General features: G+C 45.5%; 1 protein-coding gene, 1 long non-coding RNA gene and 1 other non-coding gene across 3 annotated transcripts; 2 read left to right on the plus strand and 1 right to left on the minus strand.

Moving 5' to 3' along the window:
* Nucleotides 1–1,107: 1,107 nt before the first annotated feature.
* Nucleotides 1,108–1,271, minus strand: LOC120041809. The gene has a single exon (XR_005475945.1). It is a non-coding gene; the product is annotated as a U1 spliceosomal RNA (small nuclear RNA).
* A 2,513-nt stretch (nt 1,272–3,784) lies between these two features.
* LOC120041799 lies at nt 3,785–5,319 on the plus strand. Its single transcript, XR_005475941.1, has 3 exons — nt 3,785–3,929; nt 4,369–4,395; nt 5,272–5,319. It is a non-coding gene; the product is annotated as an uncharacterized LOC120041799 (long non-coding RNA).
* A 455-nt stretch (nt 5,320–5,774) lies between these two features.
* On the plus strand, nt 5,775–13,500 carry LOC120041800 (pre-mRNA 3'-end-processing factor FIP1-like). The gene is made up of 6 exons (XM_038986664.1): nt 5,775–5,828; nt 7,502–7,525; nt 8,402–8,488; nt 10,093–10,225; nt 12,905–13,093; nt 13,359–13,500. Exons 2-6 carry the CDS (start codon nt 7,519–7,521, stop codon nt 13,498–13,500), a joined length of 558 nt encoding a protein of 185 aa, XP_038842592.1. The 5' UTR covers nt 5,775–5,828; nt 7,502–7,518.
* The last annotated feature ends 1,841 nt before the right edge of the window (nt 13,501–15,341 follow it).

The following is a 15,341-nucleotide window of genomic DNA, read 5'->3' on the forward strand; positions in this document are numbered from 1 at the left end:
CGTGTACACGATGTACTAAGATATTTTTACATGTAATTAAACGGCCTTATTATACAAATATCCACCTCGTCCTATGTCTCCACTTGATCTCCTGTCTCCAGTAAACGTTTTATTAACAATAGCAATAATGCACCTCTGGTGGTTTGTGGTATATGGCCAATGCTAGAGTGACCCCTATCCACAAGAAGGACAGCAAAACAGACCTGTCTAAGGTGCTGGAAAAAGTAATTTATGAATAGATGGATGAATATACTGACAAGAATACTGTTATCAGAACTACAGTCTGGTTTTAGAAAGACCCACTCCACTGACATCTCTGTTTTGACTGACTTCATCAGGAAATAAATGGACCAGGGAAATGTCTGTTGGCATGGTAATGGTTGACCAGGGAAATGTCTGCAGCATAGCAATGGTTGACCAGGGAAATGTCTGCGGCATAGTAATGGTTGACCAGGGAAATGTCTGCGGCATGGTAATGGTTGACCAGGGAAATGTATGTTGTCATGGTAATGGTTGACCAGGGAAATGTCTGTCAAAGCTAATGTGATTATCCAAGTCATTCAATCAATTTCCTCCCTCCTAATTTTGATCAATATGTTACAATGAGCAGTAATCTATTGTTGTCAATAAATATTGCAAATCAGTTAAGAACAAATTCTTATTTACAATGACGGCCTATCCCGGCCAACCCTGACGACGCTGGGCCAATTGTTCGCCGCCCTATGGGATTACCAATCACGGCCGGATGTGATGCAGCCTGTTTATTGTGGGTTTAAATTACAAACTGTCCAATAAATGACTTAATTATCTAGCAAATAAAAGACCTCAATCCAGACGACCTTTTCCTTGACATAATCAGGTCATGACAGGCATAATCAGCAGTGCTACAATAACAGATCACACACATTGCGGTTTTCAGAAGACACAATGTATCTCTGAGGCCTTAGTTAGCTTTTAAATAGATCCTATATTGTAAAACCATTCATCTGATAAGTAAGAAAATGGAAATATTGACAAACCTCATCACGAAACTCATTAGAACTCACGGTTAAAATGTCAGCACATAACATCTTTAATGTGTTCATACATTATTTTTAACATGAAGATCAGGGGAGAGCGCGAACGCAGTCCCCCACTACCATAAATTATGCAATCGAGATTTCCACATTTGAGAAATTCGCAGGGGTCAGCACAGCCGGAGTGCAAAGGCTGAGCCTCGCCCTGGGTGAACCGCCTTCTTGATCACGGTGTCTCCCTTACCAGGTAAGTATGAGTTGTACACGTTGGTAGAGGGCGACTCATTCCAGGACAAAGGTGTTTGACTCACGGTTACCACTTCTACTACTGATAATATCACATCATATCAACCAGGGTTTAATGACATTTACGACTACAGTTGCACACAGAGCGGAGGAAAAGCGATGCACTTTGTTTTACTATATTATATCGCTGTCCGACTATTTCCCCATCATGCAACACGGTAGAAATTCTATACACATTGATTTTGCTGTCTAAATGTCCGTCTGATTACACACAAGTAGGCGATGTGCCAAAATGCTGAAATCACGTTCGTGCACACACAGCCAACCGAAAGACACCAACTATTTCTGGTGTTTTGTAGCGTTCCAGACATTGTAGGAATAGTTTTATCACGCTTGTTTTCTGCTCTCCGTAACATGTGATTCCACCATCGACCACAGGGTGGCGGACGAACCCCAGACATGGAGGAGAAACAGTCGCCTACTACTTTAAATCAAATTTTATTGGTCACATTCGCGCTCTCGCTTTGAGGACAATACAGTGCCACTGACACGGCCCGCTACCAAAACCTGCAGGCTCTCCTTCACTGCAGCCGAGGTGAGTAAAACATTTAAACGTGTTAACCCTCGCAAGGCTGCAGGCCCAGACGGCATTCCCAGCCGCGTCCTCAGAGCATGCGCAGACCAGCTGACTGGTGTGTTTAAGGACATATTCAATCAATCATTATCCCAGTCTGCTGTTCCCACATGCTTCAAGAGGGCCACCATTGTTCCTGTTCCCAAGAAAGCTAAGGTAACTGAGCTAAACGACTACCGCCCCGTAGCACTCACTTCCGTCATCATGAAGTGCTTTGAGAGACTAGTCAAGGACCATATCACCTCAACCCTACCTGACACCCTAGACCCACTCCAATTTGCTTACTGACCCAATAGGTCCACAGACAACGCAATCGCAACCACACTGCCCTAACCCATCTGGACAAGAGGAATACCTATGTGAGAATGCTGTTCATCGACTACAGCTCAGCATTTAACACCATAGTACCCTCCAAACTCGTCATCAAGCTCGAGACCCTGGGTCTCGACCCCGCCCTGTGCAACTGGGTCCTGGACTTCCTGACGGGCCGCCCCCAGGTGGTGAGGGTAGGTAACAACATCTCCACCCCGCTGATCCTCAACACTGGGGCCCCACAAGGGTGCGTTCTGAGCCCTCTCCTGTACTCCCTGTTCACCCACGACTGCGTGGCCGTGCACGCCTCCAAGTCAATCATCAAGTTTGCGGACGACACTACAGTGGTAGGCTTGATTACCAACAACGACGAGACGGCCTACAGGGAGGAGGTGAGGGCCCTCGGAGTGTGGTGTCAGGAAAATAACCTCACACTCAACGTCAACAAAACAAAGGAGATGATTGTGGACTTCAGGAAACAGCAGAGGGAGCACCCCCCTATCCACATCGACGGGACAGTAGTGGAGAAGGTGGAAAGTTTTAAGTTCCTCGGTGTACACATCACGGACAAACTGAATTGGTCCACCCACACAGACAGCGTTGTGAAGAATGCGCAGCAGCGCCTCTTCAACCTCAGGAGGCTGAAGAAATTCGGCTTGTCACCAAAAGCACTCACAAACTTCTACAGATGCACAATCGAGAGCATCCTGTCGGGCTGTATCACCGCCTGGTACGGCAACTGCTCCGCCCACAACCGTAAGGCTCTCCAGAGGGTAGTGAGGTCTGCACAACGCATCACCGGGGGCAAACTACCTGCCCTCCAGGACACCTACACCACCCGATGTCACAGGAAGGCCAAAAAGATCATCAAGGACAACAACCACCCGAGCCACTGCCTGTTCACCCCGCTATCATCCAGAAGGCGAGGTCAGTACAGGTGCATCAAAGCAGGGACCGAGAGACTGAAAAACAGCTTCTATCTCAAGGCCATCAGACTGTTAAACAGCCACCACTAACATTTAGTGGCCGCTGCCAACATACTGACTCAACTCCAGCCACTTTAATAATGGGAATTGATGGAAATTATGTAAAAATGTATCACTAGCCACTTTAAACAATGCCACTTAATATAATGTTTACATACCCTACATTACTCATCTCATACGTATATGTATATACTGTACTGTATATCATCCACTGCATCTTGCCATCTTTATGTAATACATGTATCACTAGCCACTTTAAACTATGCCACTTTATGTTTACATACCCTACATTACTCATCTCATATGTATAGACTGTACACTATACCATCTACTGCATCTTGCCTATGCCGTTCTGTACCATCACTCATTCATATATCTTTATGTACATATTCTTTATCCCTTTACACTTGTGTGTATAAGGTAGTAGTTGTGGAATTGTTAGGTTAGATTACTTGTTGGTTATTACTGCATTGTCGGAACTAGAACAAGCATTTCGCTACACTCGCATTAACATCTGCTAACCATGTGTATGTGACAAATAAAATTTGATTTGATTTGACTGTTTCTTTGTTGTCTATGTGATTTCGGAACACTCGTCGTCGGACGCTGAGCCAAACCCCAACAAGATGCCCCCCTTCTTCCCCCCCGGCCCCCTCCCCCCTAACATCCCTCCTCCTCCATTCCTCCCCCCTCCTCCCAACGTCAGCCAGGCTCCACCTCTCATCCCCCCACCAAGTAAGTCTACACCTCTCTCACTTTGTCATTCTCTCTCTCCCCCCATCTCTCTCTGTCTGTTTCTCTCTGTCTCTCTCTCCCTCTCTCTGTTTCTCTCCCTCTCTCTCCCTCTCTCCGTTTCTCTCCATCTCTCTCCCTCTCTCCGTTTCTCTCCATCTCTCTCCCTCTCTCTGTTTCTCTCTCTCCATCTCTCTCCCTCTCTCTCCGTCTCTCTCTCACTTTGTCATTCTCTCTCTCCCCCCATCTCTCTCTGTCTCTCTCTCTGTCTCTCTCTCCCCCCCATCTCTCTCTCTCCTGCTTTCTGTCTCTTTCCCTCTAACTTTCTCTCCCACATTCTCTCTCAGGCTCTAACTTTCTCTCCCTTTTATATATTTGTATATTCACCCTGTTTAACTTTCCCACAGAGAGGAATTTGCTAACAATTGTTTTTATTTGGTAGGAATACCTATGAATGTCCCTCCTCCTGGTAAGAACAATACTCCCAACTACACTCACTATTACTACACAAAATACACAATGACATTCATGATGTGGGAAAGACTGAAGAGTTCCACATATTAGAATACTATACGGGTTTTATCTGTCTTAATGTACCCAGTTAGAATGTGTCAGTGTGGTGATGTCATAGTCATAATGTGGAATAGACTCAACAGTTAGAATGTGTCAGTGTGGTGATGTCATAATGCGGTATAGACTCAACAGTTAGAATGTGTCAGTGTGGTGATGTCATAATGTGGAATAGACTCAACAGTTAGAATGTGTTAGTGTGGTGATGTCATAGTCATAATGTGGTTTAGACTCAACAGTTAGAATGTGTCAGTGTGGTGATGTCATAATGTGGTTTAGACTCAACAGTTAGAATGTGTCAGTGTGGTGATGTCATAGTCATAATGTGGTATAGACTCAACAGTTAGAATGTGTCAGTGTGGTGATGTCATAATGTGGTATAGACTCAACAGTTAGAATGTGTCAGTGTGGTGATGTCATAATGTGGTATAGACTCAACAGTTAGAATGTGTCAGTGTGGTGATGTCATAGTCATAATGTGGTATAGACTCAACAGTTAGAATGTGTCAGTGTGGTGATGTCATAGTCATAATGTGGTTTAGACTCAACAGTTAGAATGTATCAGTGTGGTGATATGATGTGGTATAGACTCAACAGTTAGAATGTATCAGTGTGGTGATATAATGTGGTATAGACTCAACAGTTAGAATGTATCAGTGTGGTGATATAATGTGGTATAGACTCAACAGTTAGAATGTATCAGTGTGGTGATATAATGTGGTATAGACTCAACAGTTAGAGTGTGTGTGTTAATAGTAACACTGTGTGTGTGCAGGTTTCCCTCCTCCCAGCGGCCCCCCTCCCTCTCTCATCCCCACCTTGGACAGGTAAGACAGCTCCACCTTGTAGACATGGATAGATTGAGCCCTAGCCCCTCTCCTCCTATGTACTTGTAGAGATCTAAGGCAGCGTTTACACAGGCAGCCCAATTCTGATCTGTTAACCCAATTATTTACAAAAGCGCTGATCTGTTTAAATAGCGTTAGCATATTTGACTGGAAGTCTATGGGTATCTGTTAGCATGCTAGTAGATACCCATCGACTTCCATTCAACACTGGCTCTTGAAAACTACCTCTAACTTCATTCATACTGGACACAGAGACATAAACACGAGTCCATCTGACTCTTGGGAAGTAGATAAAGAGCATCATTGCCAAAATCCTGAAATATCAATTTAATATGATTGATTGGATCAATATGTAAATAGCATCTAAAGTATTGGATTAAATGATCACGACGACTTTGATATATTGAACGTTTTATTTTTTATAGCAGTGGGCATCCAGGTGGATATGATGTCCGTCCTGTTCCACCATACCCCTTCCCCACAGGTAGGGGGCGACAACACACACTATCACTTTCAATCAATATTATATTATAGGAGTCTGTCCCAAATGGATCCCTATTCCCTATGTAGTACGCTACCGTTGACTAAGGTGCCATTTCCAATGTAGCCTCACTCTCAATCACTTTCAATTAATAATACGTTATTATTATATTACATGGTATTAAATCAATCCATGGGCCTCATTTAGCAACATATATAGTATTAAATCAATCCATGGGTCTCATTTAACAACATATATAGGATGAGTCCCAATGGGCCCCAATCTGGCCTATATAATGCACTTCTTTTAAGCAGGGCCAATAGGGCTGTGGTCAAAAGTAGTGCCCTATATAGGGAATAGGGTTCCAGTTGGGAAGCACGCATTTATGAACTTGATCCAAAGTTTGATTGATATTAGGGCCGGTACGATACCAGTATCGAGATACTTGTTAGTATCGTGTCAAGGAAACAAAACACAAAGCAGATTTACCTTCTTTAGGAAAATAGCCCTGATGTTGGAAACAAACATCATTATGATGGAAACAAACATCATTATGATGGAAAACAGCCCTGATGTTGGAAACAAACATCATTATGATGGAAAACAGCCCTGATGTTGGAAACAAACATCATTATGATGGAAAACAGCCCTGATGTTGGAAACAAACACCATTATGATGGAAAACAGCCCTGATGTTGGAAACAAACATCATTATGATGGAAAACAGCCCTGATGTTGGAAGCAAACATCATTATGATGGAAAACAGCCCTGATGTTGGAAACAAACACCATTATGATGGAAAACAGCCCTGATGTTGGAAACAAACATCATTATGATGGAAAACAGCCCTGATGTTGGAAACAAACACCATTATGATGGAAAACAGCCCTGATGTTGGAAACAAACATCATTATGATGGAAAACAGCCCTGATGTTGGAAACAAACATCATTATGATGGAAAACAGCCCTGATGTTGGAAACAAACACCATTATGATGGAAAACAGCCCTGATGTTGGAAACAAACATCATTATGATGGAAAACAGCCCTGATGTTGGAAACAAACATCATTATGATGGAAACAAACATCATTATGATGGAAAACAGCCCTGATGTTGGAAACAAACATCATTATGATGGAAAACAGCCCTGATGTTGGAAACAAACACCATTATGATGGAAAACAGCCCTGATGTTGGAAACAAACACCATTATGATGGAAAACAGCCCTGATGTTGGAAACAAACATCATTATGATGGAAAACAGCCCTGATGTTGGAAACAAACATCATTATGATGGAAACAAACATCATTATGATGGAAAACAGCCCTGATGTTGGAAACAAACATCATTATGTTGGAAACAGCCCTGATGTTGGAAACAAACATCATTATGATGGAAAACAGCCCTGATGTTGGAAACAAACATCATTATGATGTCATCCAGAGTCACATGTATTTATTTTCCAAGTTGTAGCACACCATGTGTTACACCCAGCAGGTTTTTAAAGCACCAAACAGTTTAGTCTGTTACGATACTGCTATCGTCTCGGCCGTAATTGATATTACGGGATGGGATGTATGTTAAGTCCACGTGTACGGTTCTTTAGGTGGGCACACACTGATATGTACAAACACAATATTGTAATAATCCATCATGTTTATTGTCCCTCAGGTGGTTTCCCTCCTCCTATGACAGGTATGTCCTCATCACTACAGTACATCACTACAGTATATTACTACAGTATATTCTCCTCACTACAGTATATCCTCCTCCTCACTACAGTATATCCTCCTCATCACTACAGTATATCCTCCTCCTCACTACAGTATATCCTCCTCCTCATCACTACAGTATATCACTACACTATATTACTACAGTATCTCCTCCTCACTACAGTATATCCTCATCACTACAGTATATCACTACAGTATATCCTCCTCCTCCTCACTACAGTATATCCTCCTCATCACTACAGTATATCCTCCTCATCACTACAGTATATCCTCCTCCTCCTCACTACAGTATATCCTCCTCCTCATCACTACAGTATATCCTCCTCATCACTACAGTATATCCTCCTCATCACTACAGTATATCCTCCTCCTCATCACTACAGTATATCCTCCTCCTCACTACAGTATATCCTCCTCCTCACTACAGTATATCCTCCTCCTCACTACAGTATATCCTCCTCCTCCTCACTACAGTATATCCTCCTCACTACAGTATATCCTCCTCCTCCTCACTACAGTATATCCTCCTCCTCCTCACTACAGTATATCACTACAGTATATCCTCATCACTACAGTATATCCTCCTCCTCATCACTACAGTATATCCTCTTCCTCACTACAGTATATCCTCCTCCTCCTCACTACAGTATATCCTCCTCACTACAGTATCTCCTCCTCTTCCTCACTACAGTATCTCCTCCTCACTACAGTATATCCTCCTCCTCCTCACTACAGTATATCCTCTTCCTCACTACAGTATATCCTCCTCACTACAGTATCTCCTCCTCTTCCTCACTACAGTATCTCCTCCTCGCTACTATAACGTCTCTGTCTCCAGGTGGCTACCCTCCTCCTATGCCAGGTGTGGTGTCTCCATGGCCTCCTATGATGGACCAGTCTAAACAGTGGGACTACTACCCTCCAGGTAAACCAGTCTAAACTGTAGTACTACTACCCTCCAGGTAAACCAGTCTAAACAGGAGGACTGCTACCCTCCAGGTAAACCAGTCTAAACAGTAGTACTACTACCCTCCAGGTAAACCAGTCTAAACAGGAGGACTGCTACCCTCCAGGTAAACCAGTCTAAACAGTGGGACTACTACCCTCCAGGTAAACCAGTCTAAACAGTGGGACTACTACCCTCCAGGTAAACCAGTCTAAACAGTAGTACTACTACCCTCCAGGTAAACCAGTGTAAACAGTGGGACTACTACCCTCCAGGTAAACCAGTCTAAACAGTAGTACTACTACCCTCCAGGTAAACCAGTCTAAACAGTGGGACTACTACCCTCCAGGTAAACCAGTCTAAACAGTGGGACTACTACCCTCCAGGTAAACCAGTCTAAACAGTAGTACTACTACCCTCCAGGTAAACCATTCTAAACAGTAGGACTACTACCCTCCAGGTAAACCATTCTAAACAGTGGGACTACTACCCTCCAGGTAAACCATTCTAAACACTAGTACTACTACCCTCCAGGTAAACCAGTCTAAACAGTGGGACTACTACCCTCCAGGTAAACCAGTCTAAACAGTGGGACTACTACCCTCCAGGTAAACCAGTCTAAACAGTGGGACTACTACCCTCCAGGTAAACCAGTCTAAACAGTGGGACTACTACCCTCCAGGTAAACCAGTCTAAACAGTGGGACTACTACCCTCCAGGTAAACCAGTCTAAACAGTAGTACTACTACCCTCCAGGTAAACCATTCTAAACAGTGGGACTACTACCCTCCAGGTAAACCAGTCTAAACAGTGGGACTGCTACCCTCCAGGTAAACCAGTCTAAACAGTGGGACTGCTACCCTCCAGGTAAACCAGTCTAAACAGTGGGACTACTACCCTCCAGGTAAACCAGTCTAAACAGTGGGACTACTACCCTCCAGGTAAACCGGTCTAAACAGTGGGATTACTACCCTCCAGGTAAACCGGTCTAAACAGTGGGACTACTACCCTCCAGGTAAACCGGTCTAAACAGTGGGACTACTACCCTCCAGGTAAACCAGTGTAAACAGTGGGACTGCTACCCTCCAGGTAAACCAGTGTAAACAGTGGGACTGCTACCCTCCAGGTAAACCAGTGTAAACAGTGGGACTGCTACCCTCCAGGTAAACCAGTCTAAACAGTGGGACTACTACCCTCCAGGTAAACCAGTCTAAACAGTGGGACTGCTACCCTCCAGGTAAACCAGTCTAAACAGTGGGACTGCTACCCTCCAGATAAACCTAAACAGGAGGGTGGTATATACCATGTATTTATTTAATGTGATCCGCAGTAGATCTGTGTAATAGCAGAATTTAAAGGTCATATCTGATTGAGCTGACCTATGCAGTGGTTACCGTGACTACAGTCTCCGTGAACACAGGAACATTGCCTTTAAAAGGGTCACTCTCTGTTAGTCAGCGCCTCTACAAACTGTTTTTGGGTGTCAGCTAATGTTTTTTACTAGTGATCAATAACCAACCAGTCAATCAATAACCAATCAATCAGTTTGACCTGATGTTTTTTACTGTACTACTACCCACCAGGACCGGGACCGGGACCGGGACCAGGACCCAGACGGGAGGACAAGAGGGAGAAGGAGAGAGAGAGACCCAGGGAGAGACCACATGAGAGGGAGAGAGAGAGAGAGCACAGCCCCTCCACAATGGCTTACAACAGGTTAGTCGAGGACGACACGGCGTCAGCGGGTTAGTCGAGGACGACGCGGCAACAGCGGGTTAGCCGAGGACGACGCGGCGACAGCGGGTTAGCCGAGGACGACGCGGCGACAGCGGGTTAGCCGAGGACGACGAGGCGACAGCGGGTTAGCCGAGGACGACGCGGCGACAGCGGGTTAGCCGAGGACGACGCGGCGACAGCGGGTTAGCCGAGGACGACAGCGGGTTAGCCGAGGACGACGCGGCGACAGCGGGTTAGCCGAGGACGACGCGGCGACAGCGGGTTAGCCGAGGACGACGCGGCCACAGCGGGTTAGCCGAGGACGACGCGGCGACAACGGGTTAGCCGAGGACGACGCGGCGACAGTGTTCTCCTAACAGTATTTCTTCCCCCACTGTACCCGTACCGGGCTCGGACCAGTGGTCCTCTGCTCACTAACACAAGTGACCGCATTCCTTGGCAACGCACAAACCAGTTGAGCTATAGAAACATATTGAATACGATAGCTAGCTGTGGAGTGCGCTTACGGCACATTCTTAACGGCAGCTTGCCTAGTGGTTAAAGCGTTGGGCCAGTAACCCAAAGGTTGCTAGATCTAATCCCCGAGCTTACAAGGTATAAATCTGTTGTTCTGCCCCCTGAACAAGGCAGTTAACCCACTGTTCCTAGGCCGTCATGGTAAATAAGAATTTGTTCTTAACTGACTTGCCTAGTTAAATAAAGGTTAAATAAAAATTAACTCTGTTACTAGGGCCCTATAAAATCTGGAGACCGCAGACGGGATCGCAGAATCCAGACAATAAAAACTAAATGTATTGAACATTTAATTAATTTGCCCCAAGTTTATCATAAGACGTTAGCAGAGCACCATCAGTGATTCCTATTCCCACCAACTTTCTGAAGAGGCAACGAGGAATGCGGGGTTTGCACTCAGCTACCCCTTCATGTAGCCGTTAGCCACGATGCTAATGAAAAATCTTCTGGTAGGTGCAACGTTTTTCGTTTAAATAAAAAAAAAACTTCTCAATTAAATGTTAACTACAAAGTAGCCTATGCTTTAACCTGGCTGAATGACATCAGGATTATTTGCATTGTCGTGATTTGTTTAGCAAACTCGACCATCACATGTGCGCTACAAAAACGCAGCTAACAGCCTCTGCTAGGTGGGTAATGGAATTAAAGGGTAACTACAACCCTACATAAAATATCAACAAACATGACCAGACCTCAAAGCTGCTTTTAAGCTTTGTGTTGTGGACTTAGAACAATCCAATTTAGTTGTTTTTCTATTGTGTGAAACTGAGGAAAACCAAAACAGAATTTTATAGGGCCTTACGTTACACGTTAGCACAAAAACAACACACATTCAGACGAATGCATGGTCACACATACACACCTCTTCCAGTTTCACATGTTCTCTACCATGAGAGAGCAAGATATGTTTAAACAACGACCAACAGATTGGCTCATCTCACTGTCCAATCAGAAAAGATCTGTTTAACTTCTTATGGGCAATGCTGGACGGTAGCGTCCCACCTGGCCAACATCCGGTGAAATTGCAGAGTGTGAAATTCAAATGACAGAAATATAAATATTTAACATTCATGTAAATACAAGTATTATACATCAAAATAAAGCTTAACTTCTTGTTAATCCAGCCGCGGTGTCAGATTTCAAAAAGGCTTTACGTCGAAAGCACACCATGCGATTATCTGAGGACAGCGCCCCGCATACAAAAGCATGAAAACAGTTTTCAACCTGGCAGGTGCGACACGAAAGTCAGAAATAGCGATATAATAAATGCCTTACCTTTGATGATCTTCTTCTGTTGGCACTCCAAAAGGTCCCAGTTACATCACAAATGGTCCTTTTGTTCGATAACGTCCTTCTTTATATCCATAAAAACTCAGTTTAGCTGGCGCGCTTCAGTCAATAATCCACTCGGTTTCCCTCCTTCAAAATGAAGCCCAAACGTTACCAATAAACTTATCTAAACAAGTCAATCAACGTTTATAATCAAACCTCAGGTACCGTAATACGCAAATAAACAATACAATTTAAGACGGAGATGTTCATTACCGGAGATAAATAACAAAGAACGCACTTTCATCCACGCGCATGGAAACACTACAGCCAAAATGGGAGCCTCTTAGAAAAACTACAATTTTTCCAAAAACCAGCCTGAAACTCTTTCTAAAGACTGTTGACATCTAGTGGAAGCCCTAGGAACTGCAATCTGGGAGGACTTCGCCTCATAATAAACATGAAAGCCATTGGAGACAGTTGTAGGCTGAGAATTATTTTTTTGGGATGGTTTGTCCTCGGGGTTTCGCCTGCCATATCAGTTCTGTTATACTCACAGACATTATTTTAACAGTTTTAGAAACGTTAGAGTGTTTTCTATCCAAATCTACCAATTATATGCATATCCTAGCTTCTGGGCCTGAGTAACAGGCAGTTTACTTTGGGCACGCTTTTCATCCAGACGTGAAAATACTGCCCCCTACCCAAGAGAGGTTAAACAACGACCGACAGATTGACACACCTCATCTCACTGTCCAATCAGAAAAGATCTGTTTAACAACGACCAGATTGAACAGTGAGTTGTTTCAATCAGAAAAGATGATTAGTCATGTCACTGTCCAGCGTCCAATGAGATATTCTGTCTGGTCTCCATAGTGACGAGGAGCGGTACCGCGGTTACCGGGAGTACCAGGCGGAGCGCGGCTACAGCGGCGGTGACCGTGGAGGAGGTGACCGTGGAGGGGGGGAGCGTGGAGGCGTAGACCGCGGAGGTGACCGTGGAGGTGGGGAGCGTGGTGGTGACCGTGGCAGTGGTGGTGGAGGCGGGGAGCGTCACAGAGAGAGGTCGAGCCGTGAGAAGGAGGAGAGACACAGAGAGAGAAGACACAGAGAGAAGGAGGAGGGGAGACACAAGTCATCACGCAGGTACGACACACACACTCAGTCACTCACTCACTCACTCACACAGTCACTCACTCACTCACTCACACACACTATTTCACCTCTTTGTTGTATCAGAATCAGAACTGTCTTCCTTTTCTCCCCCCCTCTCTCTCCCTCCCTCTCCCTCACTCTCCCCCCCTCTCCCCCTCTCTCTCACTCTGAGCAGTAGCAGCAGGAGGAGACATGATAGTGAAGAAGGAGACAGTCACAGGAGACACAAACACAAGAAGAGCAAGAGAAGCAAGGAGGGCAAGGAACCTAGTGATGACATGGGAGGAGACCAGGAGAACCAGGACACCATGGAGTGATGAAGACAACATCCTCCTCTCCCTCTCCTCATCTCTCTCTCTCTCTGTTTCCCTCTCTACGTCCCTCCATCTGTCTCTCTCTCCCTCTGTTTCCCTCTATACGTCCCTCCATCTTTCTCTCTCTCCCTCTGTTTCCCTCTATACGTCCCTCCATCTGTCTCTCTCGCCCTCTGTTTCCCTCTATACGCCCCTCCATCTTTCTCTCTCTCCTCTCCCTCTCCTCATCTCTCTCTCTCTCTGTTTCCCTCTATACGCCCCTCCATCTGTCTCTCTCTCCCTCTGTTTCCCTCTATACGCCCCTCCATCTGTCTCTCTCTCCCTCTGTTTCCCTCTATACGCCCCTCCATCTGTCTCTCTCTCCCTCTGTTTCCCTCTCTACGTCCCTCCCTCTGTCTCTCTCTCCCTCTGTTTCCCTCTCTACGCCCCTCCATCTGTCTCTCTCTCCCTCTGTTTCCCTCTATGTCCCTCCATCTTTCTCTCTCTCCTCTCCCTCTCCTCATCTGTCTCTCCTGTTTCCCTCTCTACGTCCCTCCATCTGTCTCTCTCTCCCTCTGTTTCCCTCTGTCCCTCCATCTTTCTCTCTCTCCTCTCCCTCTCCTCATCTGTCTCTCCTGTTTCCCTCTCTACGTCCCTCCATCTTTCTCTCTCTCCTCTCCCTCAGAGCACTGTTGTAGTTGATCATGCTCAGAGATCGTTGTTTACCCGTTCCCTTCGTAGTCATGACGATCATAAACAACCCTCATCTTCTGTCATTTATTTTCTTAACCAAACACCTCGCTGAAAGATGTCAATTTGTTGAATTAAAAAACAAGCTTTTGATAACTTCTGTGTGTTTGGTGGTTTCTGTGTGTTGGGGGGTTTCGGCACACCTATATTTGGGGAGTTTCTCCCATTCTTCTCTGCAGATCCTCTCAAGCTCTGTCAGGTTGTTAGACAGAGGGTCAAGATTGGGGTCAAGTCCGGGCTCTGGCTGGGCCACTCAAGGACATTCAGAGACTTGTCCCGAAGCCGCTCATGCGTTGTCTTGGCTGTGTGCTTAGGGTCGTTGTCCTGTTGGAAGGTGAACCTTCGCCCCAGTCTGAGGTCGTGAGCGCTCTGGAGCAGGTTTTCATCAAGGATCTCTCTGTACTTTGCTCCGTTCATCTTTGCCTCGATCCTACACCGACGCATGTCTTGTATTCAAGATCCTAAATGGCCTGGCTCCCCCTCCACTCATCCTACACCGACGCATGTCTTGTATTCAAGATCCTAAATGGCCTGGCTCCCCCTCCACTCATCCTACACCGACGCATGTCTTGTATTCAAGATCCTAAATGGCCTGGCTCCCCCTCCACTCATCCTACACCGACGCATGTCTTGTATTCAAGATCCTAAATGGCCTGGCTCCCCCTCCACTCATCCTACACCGACGCATGTCTTGTATTCAAGATCCTAAATGGCCTGGCTCCCCCTCCACTCATCCTACACCGACGCATGTCTTGTATTCAAGATCCTAAATGGCCTGGCTCCCCCTCCACTCATCCTACACCGACGCATGTCTTGTATTCAAGATCCTAAATGGCCTGGCTCCCCCTCCACTCATCCTACACCGACGCATGTCTTGTATTCAAGATCCTAAATGGCCTGGCTCCCCCTCCACTCAATATTTTTGTAAAGCAGAAAAGCCAAACATATGGCAGCAGAGCCACAAGGTCTGCCATGAGAGGTGCCTGTATAGTTCCCTTAAGGAAAAGCACCTTTAGTAAATCCGCTTCCCATGTCTGGAATACACTGCCATCAGACACCCATAACTGTACCACCGATCACACTTTCACAAAAAACATGAAGACACGGCTAAAGGT

Source organism: Salvelinus namaycush, unplaced genomic scaffold, assembly GCF_016432855.1.
Source record: "Salvelinus namaycush isolate Seneca unplaced genomic scaffold, SaNama_1.0 Scaffold545, whole genome shotgun sequence".
In the NCBI taxonomy this organism is placed as follows: domain Eukaryota; kingdom Metazoa; phylum Chordata; class Actinopteri; order Salmoniformes; family Salmonidae; genus Salvelinus; species Salvelinus namaycush.